The sequence below is a fragment of the Capronia epimyces genome, assembly GCF_000585565.1.
Source record: "Capronia epimyces CBS 606.96 chromosome Unknown aczIQ-supercont1.10, whole genome shotgun sequence".
In the NCBI taxonomy this organism is placed as follows: Eukaryota; Fungi; Ascomycota; class Eurotiomycetes; order Chaetothyriales; family Herpotrichiellaceae; genus Capronia; species Capronia epimyces.
Window position 1 is genome coordinate 764,386 of NW_006912913.1, and position 25,364 is coordinate 789,749.

Genomic DNA, 25,364 nt, shown 5'->3' on the forward strand with positions numbered 1-25,364 from the left:
TTACTCGGGTATACAGTACCTTTGTTGGCCCGGGTACAGTTGGAACATGGGCTCTCGCCATCTCCATCACACTAGGAAGGGAGACCATCAGCATCAGCATTGCCAGTCAAGTGCCGTGTCGTGTCTCGTAAAAATAAACTCTTGGATACCTTCTGCTTGCGTTGACGACACCGCTTACACGCCAGGACTCTCTGACGCTTGGCTGGATGGAGCTGGATGGAACTGCTATTGCTATCTGCATTGACATTCATGGACCTGGGATGAGCCTGTAGGAGTGGGTCAGCAGCTGGCAGAGGAGCATGGAACGAGACGGTGCGGCCAACCTCGTTGTCGTGGGCGTGGGCCTGGGCGTGGGCCTGGGCGTGGGCCTGGGACATGCCTCAGCTACTAGGTATCAACTCTTGAAGCCGCCCAGGACGTCCTGTATCCCGTATCCTGTGTCCAGTATGACTCGGTATAGTACGGAGAGTAGCATGGCAACTGAACAAACAAGTCGAGTTCCAGAGTCGGAGGTTTAAAAGTGCGATCCCAAGCATATGGACGGGAGAGGAGTGGAGGCCTTCTGAGCCGATGATAATGCAACGGCCAGCCATTGGGCTATTGGAGCTGTCTCGAGTCCACCACAGTTGGGGGATGGGGCGGAGTTTGAGATAGAGATACGAGTTTAGGCCTGAGAAGGATGATGCTGAACTCCGGATGGAAAGGACGGATAACATATGGATGTTGGGTATTGAGTGAACCGTTGAGGAGGACGGGCGCAGAGAAGATGAAATTTAGTACTGCAGGCAACAGACTGTATAGTGCATACACTGTATAGGAAGGAGCACACCAGCACGGCAGGAGCTCCTAATAAGCTCAACGCAGCTAATCTTATCTCAGTGACTACAACCACTGACCACTGACCACTACCGACTACCGTACACTGATAATCATACACTGATACAGACAGACTACTACATACTCCTTACTCCGTCCTCCGTACCATGAAGCCTTATCTACTCTGTCGCCCTGCCTCACTGGCCGTCCCCATAATTCCTAATCCCTGCCACCACCCCCCAGATTCGGACTCTGGACGTCCGACACCAAGAATACTCAAGACACGCCACGAGCCTACTACTGACTATCAACGCTGCCATAGACATGGGCATGCGCATGCGCATGTGCCATAGATATCAGGAGTCGGAGTCGGGTTCGCGTCGCATATAAGGAGAAGGCCTTGCTCAACCATGGTGTCAGTCTCAGTCTCAGTCTCAGTCGCAGTCTCAGTCGCGACATCAACCATCAACCATACCAGCAAAGCCTCGCCACTCGCACACTACCATGGAGAAGGTTGAGCCCACCATGTCAACCGTCCAGCCCGCCGATGCCAAATCGTCCACCGAGGTCGGCCAGGTCATTGACCTGCCAGGGCCAACGGGCGGGAAACATCACCAGCATGATCTGACCAAAGAAGACATCGCCGCCGAGCTGGCCGACGTGTTCGAGGGCGGCGACGGCTACACCGCTCGCGAAGTATGGCGCCTGCGATGGAAGCTGGACCTTCGCCTGATCCCCATTCTCTGGTTCAATGTCCTCCTGCCCGCCATGGACAAGGTCAGCCACGCCACCGCCGCGCTCTACGGCCTGAAGACGGACTTGAACCTCGTCGGCAACCAGTATTCGTGGATTGGCAGTATCTTCTACGTGAGTCCCTTCTTCCCCAAGAAAAAGAAACAAGAAAAAGGACGTCTTTGCTTACACGTTCCATCGCTCGCCATCTAGTTCGGCTACCTGGTCTGGTGTTTTCCATCTGGCTCGCTGCTCCAGAAGCTGCCCATTGCCAAAACCATGTCGGTCGCCATGATGCTGTGGGGCATCTTGCTGATCGGATCCGGCTTCGTCAAGACCTTCTCTCAGCTGATGGCCTGTCGATTCCTGCTCGGCTTGTTGGAAGCCCCCATCGTGCCCGGCAACATGTTGATCTTGTCCATGTGGTACACACGACCGTGAGTGGGCTTGGTCCGGTCAGAAACAGATGACACGAACGGCGTGTTAACAGATTTGGTCTAGGGAGCAAGCCCTGCGCTACGGACTCATGTATACTGGTCTTTCCACCTGTTTCACCGGTCCCATTGGCTACGCGTAAGTGAGAGTTGGGAGTTAGAGGAGTACCTTTGATACCGATGACCGGCTGACTGATGGTGTGGCAGCATCGGAGCCATCAAAACCACCCACTTTCACATCTGGCAGAGCTTCTTCTGGATCTGCGGATCCATGACATTCGCCTACGGGATCGTGGTGGGCATCTTCCTCCCCGACAACCCGGTCTCAGCCAAATTTCTCAAAGAGAGGGAAAAGGCCATTGCAATTGACCGCGTCCGAGTCAATCAGACGGGTAAGCGATCGCGCTTTGATGCCGCTGCTACAACAAAAGAAAGAAAGGCATACTGACTCTGTGTTTGTCATTGTGCGTGACTGCAGGTATCGAAAACAAGACTTTCAAGAAGGAACAGTTCATCGAAGCCCTCCTCGACATCCGCGTGTGGCTCATGTTCCTCTTCAACATCTGGATCAGCATTCCCAACGGCGGGCTCACCAACTTCTCGCCTCTGATCGTCAAAGGCCTGGGCTACAGCTCCCGCCGGGCTGCGCTCCTGACCATTCCCAACGGGGTCGTCCAGACCTTCTCCAGCTACATCTGCAACGGGGGTGTCTTCCTGGCCGCCAAGTACCTGCCCCAATACCACCTCCGCGGCGTCGCCGTCATGTTCGGCATCATCGTCGGCATGATCGCTGCCGTCTTCCTATACACCCTCCCATTGACCTCCTACCACAGCCGACTCGCGGCCATGTACATGTCCTTCTTCTATCTGGGTCCATACATTGTCTGCCTGAGCCTGGTGGGCGCCAACACAGCGGTAAGTCGACCATGTCCTGTGCCTGTCCCTGTGTCAGCTCCTCTACCATTCACTGTCTACTATTACTGCCGCCGGCATCGGTCCCGCTCCTTTTTACATTTACATGAACCTAACTGATGGGCGGTGTTTGTTGTCATTTCAGGGCCACACCAAAAAAGTCACCGTCAACGCGATGATGTTCATCTCGTACTGCGTGAGCAACATCATCTCGCCTCAGTTCTTCATCGCCGACCAAGCGCCCCTGTACCCACTCGGCACCGGCGCCATTCTGGGCTCCTACGGGCTGTCCCTCATCACCATCGCCGTCTACATGTTTCTATGTTACTGGGAGAACAAGCGCCGTGACGCTCGCGACGCCGCCGCCGGCGCCGTCGTCCATCCCGACACGGATTTCAAGGATCTGACTGATAAACAAAACCTGGTACGTCCATGACATGTCCCGTGCCGTCCGAAATGCTCCCGAGTATTTCCATTTCCATCCAGGCCTTTCCTTCTGACTCTGCTCAACAGCACTTCCGATATGTTTGGTAATCACCTCACGCATCAGCACCATACCGTCCCAGGACATGGTCTGGTGTGGTATGTGGTATGTGTGTGGTGTGAGGTGTGAGGTGGCATATATGTATATGTGGGTGTGGCTTGGTTGCCTTGCCTTTCTTTCCTTGAAAGGCAATCTAAATTAGTTTCAAAGTCACTCATCCTCATGGCTCATTCATTCCAAATGTGTGAGTGTGAAGGTTCTTTTATAAATTTGTTGGTGGCTGGCGATTTTACTTTACAATAGTACTATATTGAATTATATGGTGCTTGATTGATTCACTTTACAGTACTACTATATGGAATGATCGGGTGATTGATTGATTTTACATGCCTTCCAGCGCACTTGTATTTCGTCCATACCTGTATGCTTAAAAAGGGAGCAAGTTGGAGTTGGTTCGACCCCTCCCAAAGTATAAGGAAATAAAATATACTGATTAGGCATACTCAACATGGGTCGGTAGGGCAGTTTTCGTCTATGTCTATTCGAACAAAGAAAGAAATTCTTAAAAGAAATCTTGAAGAGAAGAAAAAGGAAGAGGAAAAGCTTTTTCTCCTATGACTGTAATGGAAACAAATAATTCGATTGCTGTCTGTGTTCAGGGTGTTTTCTCTCTCTCTCCCTCGCTCCCGTCAAACTTAGGCACTAACTTGGGCATTCCCAGCCTTGTTCTTTAACTAGAAGACTGGTATATATAGGCACGATAGGCACACCTAGGTATATATATAGTCTGGGCTCCCCTTACCCCTTTGGTAGCGAACATGGAACATGGAACATTTAACCTTATGACAGCTCCCTCTATCCGAATCTATTCATCTTCCGAATCTAAACGAATCTATTCACCCCATCTAACCCAATCTAATCAACCCCCCCCCCCTGACCACCCCCTGGCCCATCAGCAAGCCCTTCTGATCGCCCTCGACGCCCATGGTGGCGGTCTCCAGCAGGGCATCTGCCAGATAAGCACCGGAGAAGCGGAAGCGGGCGTAACCATCGGCTTCGGCTCCGTCGTCGGCATCAACCTCGTCCTGCTCGTCCGGCACGGGGCGGGCAATCAGGCCAGGATAGGTGGTGTTGAGCTCCTTGGCCTGGACTTCGTTCATGTACGAGGCAATGCCGCCCTTCTGCCACAGGTACGAGAAGTCCTGGACGGCGCGGCGGAAGCCCTGCAGCGCCCAGATGGGCTGGACGTGCCAGACAATGCCGTACTTCTTGCACGCGGCCCACGGGAACTCCTTGACCTCTTCGGCGGTCCAGCCGGCCTTGAGCCAGTCGAAGCCGCCGGTGTAGCCGAAGCCGAACTTGCGGTCCGGGTGCACGGCGCGCACCGCCTTGTGGAAGACGTCGATGTCCGACGGGTCGGGATAGTCCATGCGTGCCCAGGTGACTTCGCCCAGGCGCGCCGCCAGCAGGGCGCGCGAGATGACGGCGTCGACATTGGGCGCGAACCGGTACGCCCCCTCAGGCGTGCGCGACAGGTCCCAGTCGAAAAAGAGCTGAGCGTACACCTCTTCCGGGAGGTGCTTGGCCGCCAGCGCGCGTCGGTCGCTGAGCGAGAGGGTGGACGATCCGGCCTGCTTGATCGCCGCTTGGTATGCGGCCACGCCGTCCGGCGATGACGTCCCAACCGCCGCAACGGCGCCGTCAAACGTCTTCAGCTCTGCTGAGGCAATCCACTCCTTTTGCGCCGCGAGGTAGTCGGCCCCGCTGGCGAGAGCTCGAGCCAGAACCGTGGTCAGTGGCTCGACCGGCTTGGTCGCTCCCAGCACATATGCGTGGTCGCGCGGGTCGATCACCGACGTGATGTAGCCGGCGTGGTCGGTGTCGCACCGGCACATGAGGATCTGGTTACCAACATCGAACACTGGTTAGCTGTTCTGCCTTGTACACGGTCTGTATGGTAGGTTGGGGTCGGAAAGGAAGGAAAACCGGAATCGCAATCGCAGGCGCAATCTTACCGTCTCAGCGCCCATGATGTCGATCTGCATGCGTGCCGCCGTCAGGCGTGACAGATACTCGCTGGTGGGAATGACGGTTCGTCCCTCGCCAATGGTGAATTTCTTGGTACCTTTGAAGTTGCACAAGGAGCGCGTTAGCAGTGGTACTGGTAGTGGTAGTGGTCATGGGGGTGATGGTGGTTGAAACAAGTGCCTCCGCAACCAGCGGGCTCAACCTCAACGGTAGACAGACTGTCGAACGTCAAAGATCAAAGATGAAAACATACCAATGGCCAAATCGTCCAGATGGAACATGGCCACACCGGCCTCGACAAACGCCCGCGTCATCTTCATGGTATGGGTGAGACCGCCGAAGCCCATGTCCCCATCGGCCACAATCGGGGTCAGGAAATCCCAGTGTTCCAGCCCTTTCCGCTCGGCCTTGGGATACAGGAAGCGAAACTGTCGCTGGCGCTGATCCTGCCATTGCTGAGAGCGGAAGATCTGGTTGACCACTCCAGGAACCGTGTCCCACGGGTAATCCGCGTGGTCCATGCCCGGCTGGCTGACTCGCGAGTATCCGCACAAGGCGCCCGAGACGTAGATGGTCTTTTGGTGTGGTTGCCCAATGTCAGCAGTCAAGTCCTTCACCGGTAGGTATGCTTTGCTCTTAAGACTGTGATGTGAATGCGGATTTGCTGCATACCTGCTGGTGCCTCGCCATGACGCCCGCTTGGATGGGATCAGTGGTACCGAACGTCAGCTCGGCAGTTCCATTCTTCTCGTGCTCGCTCATCTGCGCCCACAGCTTCAGCGCCATGTCGCTCGACGGATATTTCTGCTTGATGGAGCTGCGAAGGGCGGCAATCCGCTCGGCCGGGTATGGACTGCATGTTCAAACCGCGTTAGACAGACGTCTGAGATAGTCATACAAGACCTAGGTGTTGAATCTTACCGCTTCAGCTGGCGTTGCTTGGGGGTCGACTCCCACCATGCCTTGATGTCGGCGACTTCCTGGTCGAAAGCCGCCTGTTCGGCGTCGAGAGTCAGGTTTGTTTTGGGCATGATGGATCAGGGATCAGGGATCAGCGTCGAGAGCAAGTATTCGCGGAGAGGAGAGACACAAGCACCAAAGAGAAGAGGGATCGTATCGGCTTTCGAACAAGGAGAGGAAGTCAAGAAGTCAAGAAGTAAGAAGTCGAGAAGTGATCCAAGACGGACTGGACTCTGGAAGGGGCATCTTCAAGACTCCCGAATTAATCTGTTCCTTACAATGTCCTCCGTACTCCATAGACACTCACATCACCGCTCCGCTCCACATGTCAGCGTCCTCGTCCATGTCCTCGTCCTCATCCTCATCCTCGCTCGCACTGCGGAGGCGCGATTCCGAGCGACGCGCACATGGTATTGACCGACGCGTCCGGCCAACCAGGCGCAGACGATAAGCTGCAATGATGGATACACCTACATCTGGGCTGGACAGTGGGTGGTCTGAAAGATGAACTATGAACTGTGGAAGAAGCGGATGGGATCATACAACAGGGAGGGGGACGGTCGGGCAGAAGTGTCCGTCCGTCGGAATCTCAGAGTCCGTCGCCATTGATAAGAATGGAGGCTAATTAATAGCGCAAGGCTCGATGCGATGGCCACAACACGTTGATCTGACATTTGACACTTGACACATTCAGACTAGCCCTCGGCCTAGGACTAAGGCTTGGACCCTGACTTCCCTTCCTCGCCTCAGCACAGTGGACTGTCGCGTAAAGGAAAGCCGATCGGTCTTTGTCCAGGTACAGGGACAGGTACAGGTACGGGTATGGGGACGGGTAAGGGTCTGGATGGGTACGTGTACGGGTACACACACACAGAATCGCCACTGTGTATAGGTCCTGTCCTTATTACCAAAACCAAAACCGCAACCGCCGTCCTGAAAGAGTCTTGATCATGTTGTCCGTGTGTGACCACAAGGCGTTTCCGTTGAACCTCCTCGCAGGGCCTAAGCATAAGCCACCAGATCAGGATCAGGATCAGGATGGCACCACAGACTGCGACCTCGCCTTCACTGCCTCAACCACACATTGACCTTCAGAAAGGATGGCCAACACCGCGCCTACTTCCCAGCCAGGCGCTCCTCGCTGCCGCTGAGGCAACACTCTCCGGGCCGGCACGCGCCACAGAGGCCTTGCTCTACGGACCTAACATAGGCGACCCTGCGCTGCGAAGAGAATGTGCCGAATGGCTGTCTCGCCTCTACTGCCTCCGATCACCACCATCACCACCACCACCGGCCGGATCAGCCTCCCAGAATGGTGCTCCTGCTCCTGTCCCCATCTCTCCTGACCGCATCTGCATCACAGCCGGCGCGTCGGGAAATCTGGCCTGTATCATGGCCGCCTTTACAGACCCGGTCTACACTCGCCGCGTCTGGATGGTGGAACCGACCTATTTCCTGGCATGCACCGTCTTTGACGATGCCGGCTTTCAAGGTCGTCTGGTCGGTGTTCCGGAAGATGAAGACGGTCTGGACGTCGAGCTCCTGCGTCGGCGAATCGAAGCGGTCGATCGTGAGGAAGCAGCCTCGGAGCCTATGTACAAGCGTCCGGATAGATATCCTAAGCTCTACCGGCATGTGATTTATATGGTTCCTACCTTCAGCAATCCCAGCGCAAAGACATACACATTGGAGCGTAGGGAAGCTCTGGTCCGACTGGCAAGAGAGGTGGATGCGCTCCTCATTACCGACGATTGTTACGATTTCTTGTCGTGGACAATGTCATCCAAAGAGCAAGGGAAAGGGCCAGAGACCTCTCCCTGCAATGGGACCTCTCCTTTGCACCAGCGAAACGCTCAGGCTCCTCCGCCCCCACCCCGACTCGTCGACGTCGACCAGTCCCTCCCTGGAGGTGACCAGGAATGGGGCAACGCCGTCAGCAACGGGTCCTTCTCCAAGGTCATGGGACCGGGGCTGAGATGTGGATGGGCAGAAGCCACCCCCAAATTCATCTGGAGGCTAAACCAAGTGTCAGTATCACCCTCACCCTCACCATCACCATCACCATCACCATCACCATCTCGCTCCCTCCCCCCCCCCCCCACTTTCCCAATGACCAGACCATGCTAACTGATAGACAGCGGAGCCACGTTATCAGGTGGGGCTCCGGGCCAATTCTCCTCCACCCTCATTGAACATGTGCTTCGCACCGGTGCGCTCGAAGCGCATGTTCAAAACGTCCTCATCCCCCTGTACCAGACTCGGTCTGCCACCATTCGACGCGCGATCGAGGAACATCTGGGTCCGTTGGGGGTGGAAATCCACATCGGTCGACCGTACCATGTCAAGATGGACGCTGGCCACGACGAAGAGGTCATTGGCGGCTTCTTCCTGTACATCTTGTTCCCGCAAGGCATCCTGGCCGATGAGGTTGCTGCTGTCGCGCTGAAGGAACAAAATATCCGCTTTTTGGCCGCTGGCATGATGGCTGTGAGAGGAAGCAAGTCGTCCAGTGATCTGTTGAAGAGGGGTGCGAGATTATGTTGGGCATGGGAGGAGGAGGACCGGCTCGTGGAAGGAGTCCAGAGGATAGCACAGGTGTTGAAGGAGAAATTTCTAACCACCAACGGATACCATTAGCAGCATAGGGTAGATGGGCATGGATGGACAGGACATTCTACACAAAACATTGTCACATGTGTTTCGATGCCGTACTACAAATCAAGGAGGAGCCGAGTTCATCGCATCCTCAATCAGGCGTAGATCGCTCTTGGGATATTACCTGGAGTAGAGTACATTGTCCCTCCGCTACACCCGTTTCATTCGTCACTGGTAATACACAGCCCATGGGGCCTTGCTTATTTTACAGCCCCGACCGACCGCGCCTCGCCCGGCCAACTTTTTGTTTGCGTCTCTTGTCAGCCCGTACAGCGAACTTGGAATACGACGGCGTCGAGCTCTCGCCCTTGCCCTTGATCCCCATGTGTGCCAGAGGAGCCGCCAGTTCCGCTTCCCACTCGCGCAGATTGGCTGCCTCCAAGGGGTCGAGGTCATCATATCGACTGGCCGCAGCTCCCGTTGCTGTTTCTTCCCAATCATGCTTGATGGTAGAATTGGTCGCATTTGACTTGTTGGTGTGTGCTCCTGTCGCTTGCACGTTACCGTTACCCACCGTGCCCGCTCCCTTCCTTGTGCGCTTTCCTGCCTTGGATGGCGGAAGCGGATTGATCTCGTTCTCGTCGAAGTCATCGAACGTGAACGACTCGACGCCAGGCGATGGCTCGGGCTGCTTGGCTTTTGATGGCTCCGTCGGCGGTTTGACAGCTTTAGACTTCTGCTTCTTTACATGCATTCTTGGTTCATGGTCATCAAAGTCTTCAATCTCTAGGGCCTGCTGTAGTTCTGCCGCCTCCTCCATATCTGCCATTTTCTCTTCTTCCATCCTCTCCATTAGATCGTCAGCCTGGTTCTGCAGTCTTTCTTTGCGGCTTCGGGCACGCTTGGCTTCTTTCGTGTCCGGCCCTCCAAGTCTCAAGGTCCGGAGGGTGCGGGTTTTGGCGCCCAAAGCCCACAGGTCACCCCATTGAGATTTGCGCGCGTCGTGGTACGCTTGTTTGCTGAACGATTTGGGCACCGTCCAACGCTCGATCTTGCCTGCCGGGGTGCAGACATCCATGATCACATGGCCACGACGCTTCATGGGCGTAAAGACAAGTCGAGGTAGATTCCAAGGTGCGGGAAGACTTGATCGAACTTTGCCATCGGCGAATGTGGAAGCAGAGTCTCTGAGCGTACTGCTAGGGTCGACTTCATCGAAGCCCGACTGACAGAGAGTCATCCAGGCATCATAGTCCTCGGCCAGGACCTGTGGTTTCGGGTGCAGAGGAGCTGAAAGACCATCTTCGAGGCTTTTCCAGGACTCGAGTTTCCGTTGGCGAAGATCATCTCCTTTCATAACCGACAAGTACGAAAAGTCGACATCGTCATGGTTGCGGTCTTTGGCCCCCAGAACCCGTTGAAGGTAAGTCGGCCGGGTATACCGTTGTTGGAAACTGCAAAAGTCCTTGCGGCCTTGTGATAAACCAGCCATATTATACATGGGGCACTTCTCATGATTTGTACACGGGGCCACGATCATGCCAGTCTCCCGAGTGAAAACCTCGTCACTTTCATGACCCGCGCTGTACCCGGTCTTGCGGCCTTTAGGTACGGCAATATGCCTTTCCAGAAGGAGCTCGCGGGCGCCGGCGATCGCCTCGAATCCTCGGGGGACACCTTTTTCAATCAAGATCAACACTCCTCCCTGATTACTCAGCATGGACCAATAATTTTGGACATGCTGTTTTCGCATCCAGTCTTCCTGTAGCCCGAAAAGGGAGTGAGAAGCAATTATCACGTCGAATTGTTTGCGCTGCTGCGCTGGACGGTCATCGTCAAGTGTGGGGGCGTCTCGAGTGTGTACATAGTCCGGAAGTCGTGGAATAAAGGTTGTATTGTCCAAGAGTGCGGCCGCTCTATGTCTCAGGCTGTCTGCACCGGTAAGAACGACGGACTTGGATGCTGGAGCGGGTGGCGGGTCACAGTCGGAAGAATGCATAGAATCCCAATGAGCCTTGACAATCTCTCGCCAGGCCAGAATGGCTGCTCCTCCCGCACCAGCATCGAGAATGCGAGGCCCGCCTTCTTTGGCAAGGAGATTGTTCAACCATGTCGATCCCAGACGTTTCCGGGTTTCGACCAGGACAGACGTAATGGCGGCGTATGTAGGTGGCATGACTGTGGTTATGAAGGCATTTGCTTCCATCTCCCCCATACTATGTTGGGTGGCATCCAGCGGTATCGGAACTTGTGCTCTTGACCGTCCAGATCTCGGCGTCAGCGCAGAATCGGGAAGCCCAGGCCCACCGAAAGTCTTCTCACAGGCGTCTTTGAGATGTTTGTTTGAGAAGCCTTTCATGATGTTGGCTACTGGAAGCACAAAATCTTCCTGCGACAGAAAAACTGTCTTGGGGTTGGTCGCGAATTTTCCCAGCACGGTAAGAGGATGAAATCTGGATTGTGAGTCTTCTCCCGCATCCTCTTCATCAACGTCTTCCGCAATTTGGCCATCCACTAATCGAGCAACTTCCATTGCCCTGTGGGTGGGAGACACCAGCAGACTGGTTGTCTCGTCGGATTCCAGGTGGATGTTGTCCTGTACAGGCGGTGGCGGTTCAACTGTAGCGTCCTCCTGTCCATCAACATTGTCCATATGTGAGCTAGTGTCGCGCAGGTCATAATCCACGAGCTCTCCATCTCGGTCGAAGAGTTGGTTTGGTGCTGTCCCATCAACCTCATCTTCATCCGATAGGTATTCTTTTGTAGCGGCCACAGGGTCGCCATACAGTCTTCTGTAGATTTTAAACTCTTTCCCCTCGAGCACAGAATCAGGAAGGCTATCACCGTGGATCTGCCTCGCCAGGCGGACCACCTCCTCTAGGGAGGCTCCAGACTCCCGCAGGCTCGCTACCGAGTCTTTGGTTGCGTGGAGGACAACTTCCTGGTCATATTGCTCTTCGACATGTTCACCGACATCAAGTTCTATTAAGCCCTCGTTCAGCACTCGATCTTCTTCGATTGCTTGCTCTATAGGCCGACCTAGAGCATGTTCCAACTCCTGGATAGCGTCCAGCTGCTCTTGTAAGGTATCTGCATCCAATCCTCTTTCTGGCTCGACTGGAAATTGTATCCTCTCAGAAGACGAATTCGACCGCTCTTGGAAGGCTGTGGGAGACTTGACGTAGGGTCTGACTTGTTGTCGGGGTCGGAATGGTCGCCGCCATTGAAGGGGCGCAGGTCGACTTTTCAAACTGACGACTGGTCCGCAAAACCCTCTCTCAAAGAGGGTTTGAACGTCCTGTCGACAGCCGTGGCACAAGCCTGACGGCCTTGCACGATGAAGCATTCTCCTGGGCTTTGACGGACTTCGTTTAGAGTCTGCGTCTCGACCCAGACACTCTTTGCGTACATGTAGTATCCAAGTAAAAAAGTCCAGGATGGATTCTTGGCACATGTAGGTCAGCGACCCGCTACACTGAGCATGGAGTACGCACTCCGTACCACGACAAGTAGTGGCAACACCTATCACGCGTTATGGATTAAGTAGCACCAGAGAGTCCGCCAATGACTGCCCTTGCAATCCGGTATAGCCAGCTGCAGCCATTTCACTGGCCAACTTGCTGTTTGTAACTCCCATAGCGTCACCCTTATAGAACGTGCGTAGGACCTGTGTTAGTGTTTTGATCTCTGCCCAAACCACGCTCCGTACTGGATTTCGTCGGTCTAGGATAACAAAATGTACTATCGTCCTCGCCCAAGATAGATTCAATTGTCTATTAAACCGGCAGTGGGAGATAATTTGGTATGCTAGCTGCAAGCCTTGGTCGACAGAGACTTTGGTAAACATGGTGCATCCAACGTATGATCAATACGTTTCGACCTCCCTACCATTCGAACCAACCATCCAGCTGTCGACAAGTGTTTAGCCGACTGGACTCCACGGCATAGGGATGAGAATCTTGCTCTTCATGGTTTGGATGAGGGGCACGGTCTTGTGGACAGTGTCACCCCAACCTTCCACTCCCCATGACTGTTCACGTCTCAACTTTCGTTCCTCTAGATCGGCGAACTGCCACAGATGATGCACCGTATTGAGGTCTCCAATCTGCACAAACCAGGCGCCCACGCCTTCCATCACCTCGCGCCGCGCTCTGAGGCCTTTTCGCCAATGGGTCTCCCATTCTAGCAGGTTGCCAGGATGCAGAGTGTATGACCGTAGCTCGAACAGACCACCAAGTTTCCGTGGCGGTGTTGTGGGCCAGAAGGAGAACTCCTGCATCAGTGATACCTTCTTTGAGTGGATGAGCGTCTTCAGTTTCTTGTCAAAGTCGGGAAACTCTGGGTGATGAGAAATACTGTGCAAAGAGGCATGGTAGCCAGTATAGCGCTGGTATTCCCAGATGTGTACTATAGAATCAGTCTGTCAGTGCAATTAATTTCTTCGACGAAAGACACCTACCGAAGGTGTCGCAGTCGCCGACCTCTGTCCGCCAACTGCCAACAAGGTGCACTTTGTTTTCCGGCATGTTTGCCATCTTGGGGTACCAAGTCCCAACAAGCTTGACGTATTCGTCGACTTTGTCGGGCTTTACGTCGTGGAAGACAATCGAGTGGACGTATTTACCCCTCGCCAAAACCTGCGAGAACGATCTCTCCATGTCTTTGTCCAGTTGTTGGCCCTCAGGTGTACCGTAGATGAAGCTAGAAAGCTTCCCTCCTCGCTTTGTCGACGTATCTGTTTCAGCTTCTCTTGCTTCTTCTGCACGAGGAGCGATGGAGAGTGAGCCCAAGCCCAAAGATTCAAACACGCCAGAGGCAGTGGTACTAGGGGATGAAGGAGAGGTAGAAGTGGCAAATAACTGACTATCGGCTTGTTCCTTTCTCTTTCTGGCCGCTTCAAGTCCATCTCGGAACTCCTTCTGCTTTGCGTTGAATGCGTCTGATCCGTCGGGAGTGATGTCGCCCAAGCCTGGAGAACGAGCAGGCTCTCGGCATAGCGCAGAGGTCGTCAACCCGCGAACGAGGATGGAAGCTTGGGAGGAGGAGAGGGGTAGTCTTCGAGAAAGCATGGTTGCAAAAACCGGGGTATCAAGTGTGATGGACTAATTCGTTCCAGAAACAAGATGAGCGCGAAAAGCTGTGGGTGAGACCGCCGTCTCGATCTCGTTGTTGTTTCACTGCCCAGGCCGTAGAAATATGAGACTTCGAGGTACAAGGGAGGTAGATGTTATGCCGGGAGAGGGTCCAAATGGTCGAGGATGCGGGATTGGGGATTGCGTTGCGGCTTGAAAAGGTGCCAGTCGGGAAGCCTGCTCGGGGATTGCTCAAGTCGGGGGTTGTATGGTGGTTGTATCCGTACTGAGCAGGGGGAAGCGCTGACAACATTCATCGACGTCAGAGAGCTACGGGGCTGGCACATACTAGCCTCCTAAGCCTTAGGACAGCCAGCTAGCGCAGTGTGGGAGAGAGAAATAATGGCTTTGGCCTGCGGGGCGGTTGTGTGTAAGAGTTGTCCACCGACTAATAAGTCAATCAACTTACCCTCGTTGTGACCTAGGCCTTTTAATACCTGAGCTAAGCTTGAGCGTCCTCGCCACTACCAGAGGATCCCTGATCCGAAGCCTCTCTTTCCATCGTACTCGATCGACATCCGTTGAAAAGCCATGTCGGAAGCTCACAACCCGCCTCTCAACTACGAACCATCGGCCAGCGCAACACACCGTGTCTACTCGTCCATTCTCCCACCAGAAGTATCACAATGCCTCCAGAACTCCCGATTCCTCCATCTGGCGACGATATCTGCCACCGAAACTGATCCACCGACGCCGTACGTGTCGCTGATGAACTACACCTTTCTTCCTTCCTACCGTGAAGATGGGCCCGTCATTATTATGACCACCAACGCTCAGTCAATCAAGGCACAGAACCTGCTACACAATCCTAAAGTCTCACTCTTGGTTCATGACTGGGTTTCACACCGGCCGCCAACTGCAAGTTCGGTTGCGGGCGCACGATCAGGCAGTCCTCCCGCGGCCGCCACTCGGTCGAGTTTGGCCAGCCTGCTTTTCAATTTGAACACTTCGGCGTTGAGTTCCATATCCACCACAATTGCGGGCGAGGCCAGGTTTCTAGAGCATGGAAGTGAAGAAGAGAAGTGGTGCAAGGAGGCCCATCTCGCCAACAACACATTTGGCGATCAAGCCAGAGGAGAGGACGGAATGTTTGGGGAGGCGCTCAATCCCGACGGAAATAGCAGTTCTTATATTGCAGGCGATGATGTGAGGGTTGTGTTGGTACCAGTCCGTGAAGGAAGAACAGCGGATTGGAAGGGAGGTGTCAAGGATTGGGGTTTGGTAGACGTCGATTCCCCATCTGCCGCCCCCATTGATACTGGAAGAGGTCGAAGCAACGGCCAACCCTTGGTCAATGGGATTATTGATTGACGAACTCTGACAATCTTCTACTACGCGATACAAGAGAATGATAGTATCAATCTCGCACCTGAAGCTACGTTATCAGAGCAAAAGGACTCCCGATGCACAACACCAACACAAAAGACATTGCCATAAATTGTCTCCAACTCGGCTATATCTAAGCTAACAGCAACTCCGTATCATCATGCCTCGGGTTTTCCGGTGCGAGGCTGTAACGGCCGAATCCAAACCGCTAAACTCAAAGAAAAAGTGCTCAGGAGGACGTGACGGGAAAGCATGCGGAGCAAGGGTATTTACATGAGGGCTGAAGGAGAGTACCAGGTCCAGTCAATGTTCAGACTCGAGGACCGGGGCGGGGGCTCGCTTGACGGTATCAACTGTTGAGCTTTCACATGATTGTACATTTCGAGTCTTCCTTCGAATTTGCTGGTTTGACTTGGAGTGCGACTCTGGCGGCTTCTGTAAAAGCTTCATTGACTCCACGATTTCGCATGGCTGAGCATTCTGCAAACCTAGTCAGGAACTGTACTTCACAGCATGCGGGTGGAGAGCCGTACCGAGATATCGTAGAGCACCAATCCGTCTAGCAACTTCCAGGCCATCGTTGTATTGTATCATGGGTCTCGGAGGCGCACTCGGCTCGTCGTCGTCTTCTTTCTCGAGCTCTTCCCGTAGATCGCACTTCAGCGCGCAGAGCACGATCTTGACGCCGGGACAGTGTTCGTTTATTTCGGCGATCCATTTCGATCCGACGTTCTCCAGGGATCCTCGATTGTCAACCTGCACAAAACCCTTCAAGTCAGCCCCAACCGTTCCTGCTACACGTCTCACCAGAACTGCCAACATACGCTGAAACATAACATGATAGCTTGGGTGTCGTCGTATGACAACGACCGTAGCCTGTCGAATTCCTCTTGACCCGCCGTGTCCCATAGCGACAATTCCATATGTATTCCGTCGACGAAGATATCGTGGACATAGTTCTCAAACACTGTGGGTTCGTAGACGGTCTGTACTCGTCGCAAGATTAGGAATTGTAGCAAAAGTAAGGACGCGCCCGTCGTTCGGCTGAGAGACGACTGGATCCGAGAACCAAACGCACCGGAAAGAAGCCTCGGGTGAAGACATTGAGTAAACTGGTTTTCCCACAGGCGCCATCTCCGAGGAGCACCAGCTTGCGCTGGACGACCTTATTGCTGCCGCAGAGACGCATTGGTATAGTGATTGCTGTCTGTGGTGCCGGTGGTGCGGCTGGGTTTGTTTGTGCCGGATGCGACGGTTGGGGATATACGGCTTGCGGGACAGGCGGACTATGTCCTAAGTCCTAGGTAAACAAAACGAGCGTTGTTCGACCAAGGTCTCTTTTGTAGGGGAGGATAAGATAAGGAAGGAAGAATGAGCGAACCAGATTCCAAAAGGATGGAGGAGAGTGGGAAATTCTTAGATTTCTGAATAGTAGGAGCGCAAATGCTCGGATGTACTGTAGGTAGATGCAGATGCAGAGGGTCTGGGTCGTTGACGCGGGCAAGAAGCCGGCGCATGCATGAGATGGCATTTGCACCTTTGGCAGACACTGGCACCTAACAGCTAACTGGCAGTGGCAGGCAGTCCGGGCACAAGCGTGGGTGGGCGGCCGTTGGCGGAGGGAAAAGAGTGGAGAGACTTGACTTGCCCTTTGATCTCCAAAGCCACTCTCATTACCACCACCACCACCACCACCGCAAACATTCTGCAGGGGCAAGCAAACCGCAAGCCACAGGCTGCGTCTCCCTTGTCCCTCGTATCACCGTAAGGGACGATGGCAGGTATCCTGGCTCCGAAATATTAATAGGTCTAAGCCTTTTGTTTTAGAGGCGAGTGGACTATCCATAGTATTATCACCTCAGACCAGAGTAGTCTCCTCTATTAGGCCGCTCCTCTAGGCCGGTTGAGATCAGCCCGTTCTATGCCCACTCGAGGTCTTATCGGCTGATCTGGCCGACATTACAATCCGGTTGTTGTTGTTGACCGAGTAAAAGTCTTGTGCTGAGTGAGACCTAGCCGAAGAGAATATAGGCTTGGGGCGACGACCTGCCCGCGCCCGCCGGTGAACCTGGGTGACTTGTCAGGCATACACACTGCAAATACCACAAACAGTCCTGCAGGAACAACCGGGTATTAAAAGCCACAATCCACGTGGCACATCCTCCCACGGGCGAAAAAGTGTCAGCATTGGAAAGGTTGCAATCAGCCACAAGCACGTGTACGTATATGTCTATGCGTGCCGTTTTCCAGTGCCACCGACGTCTTCCGATCGACCAGTCATTCCAGTACCGTAACTACTGAGTGGGAAGGTCCAGGCAAAAGTTGTATGTCATATGTCAATATGTCAATATACAACGAGAAGAAAGGGAAACGAGGCCAGGGACTTGGTGCTTTGCTTCACGAACATGCAAAGCAGATACCCAACCACTTTTGCAACATAAGGAGAAAGTAAGCACCTTGAGGTCCATCCAGATGGTCAACATTCAAAAATGACAGTGACACTGAAAAGGAAAAGAAACAGCACTGGGAATGCTTGTTTGCGCGCTAAACAGTGGAAATTTGAAAGCGTTTCTTTTCTTCATCTAACCCGTTTGTCGGGTCTCAACGGGACGAAAGTTGTCTTTGTGTCGTACCCGGTGCTTCAAGCGGGATGAAGCAAGTATCTCGAGTGACCATGCCCAATCCATGCAATTCAGTACCTCTCCATACACCCCTCCGCATTTACTCGTCAACGATATTGCCCCGCTCGCTCACGTACAGACCGTCCAAGAATTTTCGGATATCCTTGTTTCGTACTCTGCAAATTTGCTGGAGGTCGGCCGCGGACTGTGAGACGTTCTCGAGGCTGTTGCCGGTGATTTCGAGCTGATCCTTGACACCTTTGGATGCCTCCACGGTCACACCGTCGAGCATAGTGACATTTCGGACAATCTTCTCGCCCAAGAAGTTTCTGAAGAAGAATCTGATTAGTGTATGCTCCATCACAAGCCCGTGTTGCTCGGTGTATGTGTCCATCTGCTCAGTGCCTACCTGATCTCAACATGGAACTTTCCCTCGTCATTCTTCTCAATGTTGACGTTGATGGGGAAATGGGCGTAGACGTATCGCATCTTGTACTTGTAGCCCTTCGTGACGCCGATGACGAGGTTCTGGACGAGGGACTTGACAGTGCGCAGAGTAGCAACATTCTTTCTTGAGCCGTGGTGGATTTCAATCTGGACGAGTTGCTGGCCCTTCTTGTTCTTGGTGATGGTGAAGGTGACCGCAATGTGCGAGAGATCCTTGGTGAGTTTGCCTAGAAAGATGCGCATGTTAATATACACTTCTTCCATCCTCGTCCTCTTCCTGCGGTTTGGCAATTGAGCTGCCATGGAGTTTTCGTACCTCGTGGACCCTCGACGGTCACGACGCGGGAACGGATGTGGATTTTGACATCCTCTGGGATGACCAGCTGCTCTTGCGAAAAGATGTACTTCATCTTGAGCAGTGGTGTTGCGTCGTCGCTGGTTGAATTGATCAAAGGTCGCTGTTCGGTGCCGTGTGGGTTTTGCAATCATGGGTGGAAAATGTGCGCGAATCTTGGCACGCAATTGTGTCACGTGCCAAGCCTCCACTTGACAAGGCTGAACTTCCCTTCTTAGCTCAGCCTTTCCAATTTCTCACCCATGTCAAACTTATGCGCGGAGGCATTGAAGCTACATGCCTGCGTAGGGAAATAAATACATCATCTACACGGGTGCGTACAAGCTGAATGTACGCACTGCACAATGAGGACTTTTGAGAAACGTAATTTCATAACTCCATCGCTGGGTATCTCATGCTTGTTTAACTACTTAGACATCACAATTGGCCTGCCATGCTAGTGGTCATCCTGCCCGCCGAGTTTGTGCTAGCATTGCCTTCAGAGTCGGGTCATCGTCATCAACCTGAATCCCTTGTTCCCGTAAGGCATTCTTGTATCTTCGTTTGAGACCTTCCTCGTCATCGTCGTCCCGCTCCGCATCGGGGAAATCATCTGGGTCGACATCGTCATCGTCATCTTCGTCGCTTTCGGAATCTCCCTTTGCAGATTGTTTCCCGGGCGCGTTTGTTGCGGCGTCCATGCTCATATCTCTCATCACTCTTGTCAGATCCTGTTCACGTTTGCTGGCAGCCTCGTTCTCTCGCTCTCTCCTCCTCTTCTCCAATTCTGGTTTGTAGTCTCTTTCAAACTCTTTACGTTTCTCCTCAACCGCGTCAAAAAAATCGTCAATACCCTCGCCAGTCATGCTTGAGACGGCCACCATATTCAGATGAGAGTAAAATTCCTCCAACATCAAACTCATACTGTTGAGCAGGCTGCCCATGTAGCCGCTACCACCAAATCCTTCACCCCCAAAGACGCCTTTGTTCTCCTCTTCGTGAAGTGCTTCTTGGAACTTTTCGAAGTCGGTCATCCATTCTCTTGCAAACTCGGCATCCTGAACATCCGTCTTGTTGAACACCAAAATCATCGGGAGTTTGGTCTTATACAGAATGGAGCATGCATATAGCATGTTGGACATAAAAGTCGACGTTGATGATGTGCGCGGAGTGTCGATAATGTAAGCGATCACCGTGGGGAAGGAGGAGGCAAGCGATTCCAAGAGGATACTGCCAGAAGCGGACCAGACGAACGCCTCAATCTGCCCTGGTGTGTCAACCAGGAAATGTTTGGGCGGCACAATCGAGCTTTCTGGTGGTGGGTTGGCGCGCTTCTCTAGCAGTCCAATGATCTGGTCGATCTTTGTTGCAAATAAGTTCAACGAGGTAAGGATACCCCCATTGGGGCCTAGGTTATATTGTTTCATGACCTCTTTGTAATTGATACTGTCCCGAATGTCGATATTTGCTTGGAAAGGAACATTGAGTACTGCAGGGTCAAGATTGAGGACGTATGGCTTCTTGTTGTTGACGTGCAGATAGTTGTTAATCCTCTGCATGAACGTGGTCTTGCCCGAACCTGCAAGAATGTCAGCCCTTCCACTCCTAAACGCTGTGCGCATTTACATACCGGCCATGCCGATGCAGACAACCGCGACAGGAGAGGCCGCCATACTGTCGGTAGATAATGCTGGAGTATAGAATACCTGAAGCCGCAAAAGTGATTTACTGCTTACAGTAGAGTAGAAGTTCGAATCGCGCCCGGTTATGGTCGGAGAAATTTTGGAGAGCGCAGTGACGCAGCGTCTACGGATACGCAACGACAAATTTACTGTCCCATCGGAACTATCATCACCACCATTTGACAGCCAGGCCGTGCCTCACAATGGCTCTGGAAGACTTTGAAAAGGAGCTGGCAGAACAGAAAGAAGCAGAGAGTCGTTCAGAGCGACGCACCGAGCGCGAAAAATCCGATCGATATCGTCGACACCACCACCACCGCCGCCACCATCGCAGTCCTCGAGACGATGCTTCCCACAATGACGACGATGGTCACCGGTCGAAGAGGTCAAGACATTCTAGAGATGAAGATACTTCAGAAACCAGAAATAGACGCAAGCACCGTCGCCGTAGTCGAGATGAAGAAGATGGAGGCCAAGACGAACAATCCGGGTCATCCAGGCCAAACCTAAGCGAATTGAAACGTGATTCCTGGATGGAGGCCCCTTCGGCATTGGATGTGGACTACGTCCAGCGGAAGAAACCTGAGCCGTCACCTCCAAAAGGAGGGTCTTTAGGCGCGGACTTCCAACTGAAAGTGCACGAAAAAGAACTTAACAAGCACCTACGGGATTTGCAGAATGGGAAGAGTGTGGACGATCTGGAAGATGAACCTACCACACACGAGGTCAACTATACTTTCGGCGACGCCGGCTCGCAATGGCGCATGACAAAGCTAAAGGCTGTATACCGGCAGGCGCAGGAATCAGGACGTAAGGTCGAAGACGTAGCGCTGGAACGTTACGGCAACCTTTGCGAGTTTGATGAAGCCCGAGAAGAAGAAACCGAACTTGAGAGACGTCAGACTTATGGAGATGATTATGTGGGCAAACAGAAGCCCAGTGGAGAGCTCTTTCAAGAGCGGAAACTGGAGGAGGGACATCGACGGCCTCGTCCTGGACAGGCGGAGGTCAATCCCGACGACGCTGTTGAACAAATCCCAGTGCCGACATCCAGCACCAGTGCCACCGGTCCACGAGTAGATCAGACGGCCCTCAACAAGCTGAAGGCTCAACTCATGAAAGCTCAGCTTCGAAAGGACCCGAAGGCGGCGGATCTGGAAAGGGAATATAACGAGGCTCTGGCCGCGTTCTCCACGCAAGACCCTGCTGTTATCACTCTTTCCGCCATGGACAACAGAATGCTATCTTCCGCCCCAAGGAACGAGGTCAAGGCGGTGCAGAACCGTCGAGGTGCGGAACGCGGGCAGGTGGAAGAAAACGAGGACATGACCATCGAAGATATGGTTCGAGAAGAACGGCGTACGCGCGGTGAAGCCGGAGGCGAAGGCCAACGTCTTGCCGAACGAATCGCCAAAGACGGCAAGTTTGACAATGACCTCGAATACCTGGACGAGAACGCCGGCAAACTGGCCAAACGCGTGCACAAGTCCGACCTGAACCTACGCAACGTGGCCATTAACGAATACCAGAAGCTCAACAAAATCCTCCACAACTGTCCGCTCTGCTACCACGAGGACACTGACACTCCGCCGATTGCGCCTGTTGTGTCGCTGGCCACACGGACATATCTGACATTGCCCACGGAGCCAGAGATGTCGCCACTCAGTGCCATGATCGTGCCCACGCAGCATCGCACCAACCTACTGGAATGCGATGACGACGAGTGGGAAGAGATGCGGAATTTCATGAAATCTCTCACGCGCCTGTACCACGACCAGGGCCGCGACGTGATTTTCTATGAGAATGCCGCGTTCCCCCACCGCAAGCCGCACGCCGCGCTCGTCGTGGTGCCCCTGCCCTACAGTTTGGGGGAAACGGCGCCGGCCTTCTTCAAGGAAGCCTTCCTCAGCACGGAGGACGAGTGGAGCCAACACAAGAAGATCATCGACACGCTCTCCAAGGCCAAAAAGGAGGGCTTGGGCAAGGCCGCGTTCCGCCGCAGCTTGGTCAAGGAGATGCCGTATTTCCACGTGTGGTTCGAGCTCGACGGCGGACTCGGGCACGTCGTCGAAGACCCACAGCGCTGGCCTCGCGGCGACTTGTTTGCCAGGGAGATCATCGGCGGCATGTTGGGCCTGGAGCCCGACGTCATCAAGCGACAGGGCAGGTGGCAGAAAGGACATGACAAGAGGATCGACGGCTTCCGGAAGGCGTGGAGGAAGTTTGACTGGACGAGAGTCCTTACTGAGGGTAATGGGTAGCGTCCTTACTGAGGGCAATGCGTAGCGTAGCCGTGTCTGAACCGCCAGGGTCTTTTAAAAATCTAAAACAAGAGCTGGTGTGCAAGTATGACTGTGCAAGTATGAGTATGGACATAGTTTTATGAGTATGGAAATAGCTTGCCTCGTCTATATCTATTTGCCTCTGTCCCGTCCAAACTATATATTTTGATCCAGTCGTTCTTTTCACTTCCCGATCTGTGGCATCGAAGCTCAAGCTCAGATTACAGCCAATAGGTGCATGGGCAATAGGGACTTGACTTTGACAACACAACACAACACAACACACCTCCTGCTGCTGCTCAGACGTCGTTCGGAGTTCCTAGCTGGACATTCCGAATGGAACCGAACCAGTTCTCGGTCACAGATCTGCAGAGCTGTGTCGGAACCAGGGGCTGAGTATATATAAATATATAACTAGTTAGATAGCAGTAGCGCATATTGATCCTGGAGCCATCTCGAGGCAATGAAATCTTCGAGGCAGATACATCTCAGTACCAAGGAATAGTCCATGTCTCTAGGATTTTGGTTCCCGAGATAAGACGTGGCCGTCTTGGTGCATGAATTAATGGGCATACTCATGGAAGCAATCATGGTCTCTATCTTCATCATTTTGGTCATTGTCCAGGATGAAACGTCCCTTTGGGGGTTCTGGCACATATTTAAGATTTGGACACAATCTCGGTCAAGACATGTCGACCAGCATTGAGCTGGGTTCTTCGAGATATTTCTGGACGACTTGGGCCATCCTGGCCATGGTGGCGCCGTCAACGACTCTGTGATCAGCGCTCCAACTGATGTTGGCCACTTGCGCAGGCTTGACGGTCAGGCCGTCGTCGGCGAAGACAGGAACGGTCTTGACTTTGCCGACGCCCACGATTGCCAGCTGGCCCTCGACAATGACCGGGGCGACGACCTCGCCGCCGATGTTTCCGATGTTGGTGACGGTGATGGTTCCTCCGGTGAGGTCGTTGTTGCCCAGTTTGCCGGCTTGGCCGAGCTGCGAAAGCCGCTGGATCTCCTGGCTGATGGAGGTGATGGAGCGTGCATTGACAGCCTTGATGACCGGCACAATCAGGCCGTTCGGAGTGTCCATTGCTATGCCGATGTTGTGGACCGGCCGCATCAGTAGCTGGGGCTTTTTCGGGTCGGTGGTCACATCCAAGCGCGCGTTGAGTAGCGGGTATTTGTTCAGGGCCAGTGAGACCGCCTTGATGATGAAGGGCAGGTATGTGTATTTGGGCGCCGTTTCCGGGTTGCGGGCGGCATTCAACTTGGCTCGCATCAGAGCGAGATTGGTGATGTCGGCCGTGTCGGAGTACAGAAAATGCGGGATGTTGAGCGACGCCGTCATGCTCTTGAACATGGCGGCTTGCACTGGCGTCAGTTTCTGTGGCGTCTCGGTCTGTTTCGCGTCAACCTCTGGCCTGGTCGCGGCCGGAGGGGCGGACGAAGGCGAAGGTGAAGGCTGCCCAGAGCCTTTCTCGAGATATCGGTGGACATCCTCCTTGAGCACACGGCCATCTTTGCCCGTTCCTGGTATGTCCTCGATGGCCAGGCCGTGTTCTTTCAGCAGACCTCTCACCGCTGGTGTTGCGAGCGAGGCATGTTTCCCTGACGGCTCGGATCGCAACCCCGGAGCAGCCTTCTCTTCCAGCAACTCGGCCTCTTCCCGAACAGCTTCTCCGCCGCCCTCGGCCAGTTGCTCGGCATCGGCAAGGTCGGAACTGTTCTGCTGCTGCTGCTGCACTGCATTGTCCTCCACTTCTCCTTCTCCTTCCTCGCCTTCCACCTCGATGTCGACCATGGAGTCTCCCACCTGAACAACGGCGTCTTGCCCGAAGTGTATCTTCTTGATGACGCCGCTGTACTTGGACGTGATCTCAACCGACGCCTTGTCGCTCTGGACTTCACACAGAGGACTCCACTCTTCGATGGGTGCTCCCTCCTCCACGAACCACTGGATGATCTGGACTTCTTTGACCCCTTCGCCAATGTCTGACAGTACGTGGGTTTCCGTCCTGTCTAGCCGGGCGGCCGCATGGAAATGCTTGCTCAGATGAAGGAAGGGGGGACATGGTCGAGGTCTCGTCGCGAGGCATGGGCGTCGGATCAGGCCTTGCAGAAGCCGTAGGGCCTGCGGTGAGGGGAGAGGTTTCATTGCTGAGAGCTGGACGTCTTACTCTCCAGCATGAGGACCGGGATTTCCATCGGAAACATTGTGTCGTTCCGTTTGTATTTGAAGGCGCGCGGCCGCCGCCAGACAGCCGAGGATAACCGCAGCTGGAACTCGGAGTCGGAGTCTGTTTGTCTGCGGAGAAGTTGAAGACTTTCCCGCCTCACCCAAGCAAAGCCTGACTAAGCAGCTAATTATTGCAGGTGTTGCTTCGCTTCACCTACTGTACAGTGTACGGAGTACAACAGACTATCCAGCCTTGTCAATGGTCGATTCAGCGTCTACTTCTACATGTTGGAGTTTTAATTCGGGTTCTGGCTCGCCTCCCTGGAGAATGCCGCATAGATCTCTTCCTCTGAATCTAATTCAATTCAATCCAATTCAATTCAATCCAATTCAATTCAAT

General features: G+C 53.7%; 11 protein-coding genes across 11 annotated transcripts; 4 read left to right on the forward strand and 7 right to left on the reverse strand.

The window, feature by feature from the left end:
* Positions 1 to 1,320: 1,320 nt before the first annotated feature.
* Positions 1,321 to 3,428, forward strand: A1O3_09827 (uncharacterized protein; the record flags this gene model as incomplete). Its single annotated transcript, XM_007739920.1, has 7 exons — positions 1,321 to 1,683; positions 1,762 to 1,985; positions 2,050 to 2,121; positions 2,190 to 2,374; positions 2,461 to 2,897; positions 3,040 to 3,318; positions 3,381 to 3,428. The coding sequence occupies 7 exons, from the start codon at positions 1,321 to 1,323 to the stop codon at positions 3,426 to 3,428; spliced, it is 1,608 nt and encodes a 535-aa protein (XP_007738110.1).
* Positions 3,429 to 4,283: 855 nt separating this feature from the next.
* A1O3_09828 (isocitrate lyase) lies at positions 4,284 to 6,437 on the reverse strand (the record flags this gene model as incomplete). The annotated part of the gene is made up of 5 exons (XM_007739921.1): positions 4,284 to 5,279; positions 5,394 to 5,503; positions 5,660 to 5,981; positions 6,079 to 6,259; positions 6,328 to 6,437. 5 exons carry the CDS (start codon positions 6,435 to 6,437, stop codon positions 4,284 to 4,286), a joined length of 1,719 nt encoding a protein of 572 aa, XP_007738111.1.
* Positions 6,438 to 7,404: 967 nt separating this feature from the next.
* On the forward strand, positions 7,405 to 9,003 carry A1O3_09829 (uncharacterized protein; the record flags this gene model as incomplete). Its single annotated transcript, XM_007739922.1, has 2 exons — positions 7,405 to 8,393; positions 8,505 to 9,003. 2 exons carry the CDS (start codon positions 7,405 to 7,407, stop codon positions 9,001 to 9,003), a joined length of 1,488 nt encoding a protein of 495 aa, XP_007738112.1.
* Positions 9,004 to 9,226: 223 nt separating this feature from the next.
* On the reverse strand, positions 9,227 to 12,307 carry A1O3_09830 (uncharacterized protein; the record flags this gene model as incomplete). Its single annotated transcript, XM_007739923.1, has 1 exon — positions 9,227 to 12,307. One exon carries the CDS (start codon positions 12,305 to 12,307, stop codon positions 9,227 to 9,229), a length of 3,081 nt encoding a protein of 1,026 aa, XP_007738113.1.
* A 576-nt stretch (positions 12,308 to 12,883) lies between these two features.
* A1O3_09831 (uncharacterized protein) lies at positions 12,884 to 14,030 on the reverse strand (the record flags this gene model as incomplete). Its single annotated transcript, XM_007739924.1, has 2 exons — positions 12,884 to 13,368; positions 13,421 to 14,030. 2 exons carry the CDS (start codon positions 14,028 to 14,030, stop codon positions 12,884 to 12,886), a joined length of 1,095 nt encoding a protein of 364 aa, XP_007738114.1.
* Positions 14,031 to 14,624: 594 nt separating this feature from the next.
* A1O3_09832 (uncharacterized protein) lies at positions 14,625 to 15,404 on the forward strand (the record flags this gene model as incomplete). Its single annotated transcript, XM_007739925.1, has 1 exon — positions 14,625 to 15,404. The coding sequence occupies one exon, from the start codon at positions 14,625 to 14,627 to the stop codon at positions 15,402 to 15,404; it is 780 nt and encodes a 259-aa protein (XP_007738115.1).
* Positions 15,405 to 15,783: 379 nt separating this feature from the next.
* Positions 15,784 to 16,608, reverse strand: A1O3_09833 (GTP-binding protein RHO3; the record flags this gene model as incomplete). Its single annotated transcript, XM_007739926.1, has 4 exons — positions 15,784 to 15,899; positions 15,953 to 16,175; positions 16,244 to 16,405; positions 16,498 to 16,608. The coding sequence occupies 4 exons, from the start codon at positions 16,606 to 16,608 to the stop codon at positions 15,784 to 15,786; spliced, it is 612 nt and encodes a 203-aa protein (XP_007738116.1).
* Positions 16,609 to 18,140: 1,532 nt separating this feature from the next.
* A1O3_09834 (60S ribosomal protein L9-B) lies at positions 18,141 to 18,897 on the reverse strand (the record flags this gene model as incomplete). Its single annotated transcript, XM_007739927.1, has 3 exons — positions 18,141 to 18,369; positions 18,450 to 18,714; positions 18,804 to 18,897. The coding sequence occupies 3 exons, from the start codon at positions 18,895 to 18,897 to the stop codon at positions 18,141 to 18,143; spliced, it is 588 nt and encodes a 195-aa protein (XP_007738117.1).
* Positions 18,898 to 19,285: 388 nt separating this feature from the next.
* On the reverse strand, positions 19,286 to 20,494 carry A1O3_09835 (uncharacterized protein; the record flags this gene model as incomplete). Its single annotated transcript, XM_007739928.1, has 2 exons — positions 19,286 to 20,400; positions 20,452 to 20,494. The coding sequence occupies 2 exons, from the start codon at positions 20,492 to 20,494 to the stop codon at positions 19,286 to 19,288; spliced, it is 1,158 nt and encodes a 385-aa protein (XP_007738118.1).
* Positions 20,495 to 20,706: 212 nt separating this feature from the next.
* On the forward strand, positions 20,707 to 22,764 carry A1O3_09836 (uncharacterized protein; the record flags this gene model as incomplete). The annotated part of the gene is made up of 1 exon (XM_007739929.1): positions 20,707 to 22,764. One exon carries the CDS (start codon positions 20,707 to 20,709, stop codon positions 22,762 to 22,764), a length of 2,058 nt encoding a protein of 685 aa, XP_007738119.1.
* A 703-nt stretch (positions 22,765 to 23,467) lies between these two features.
* Positions 23,468 to 24,943, reverse strand: A1O3_09837 (uncharacterized protein; the record flags this gene model as incomplete). Its single annotated transcript, XM_007739930.1, has 1 exon — positions 23,468 to 24,943. The coding sequence occupies one exon, from the start codon at positions 24,941 to 24,943 to the stop codon at positions 23,468 to 23,470; it is 1,476 nt and encodes a 491-aa protein (XP_007738120.1).
* Positions 24,944 to 25,364: the final 421 nt, after the last annotated feature.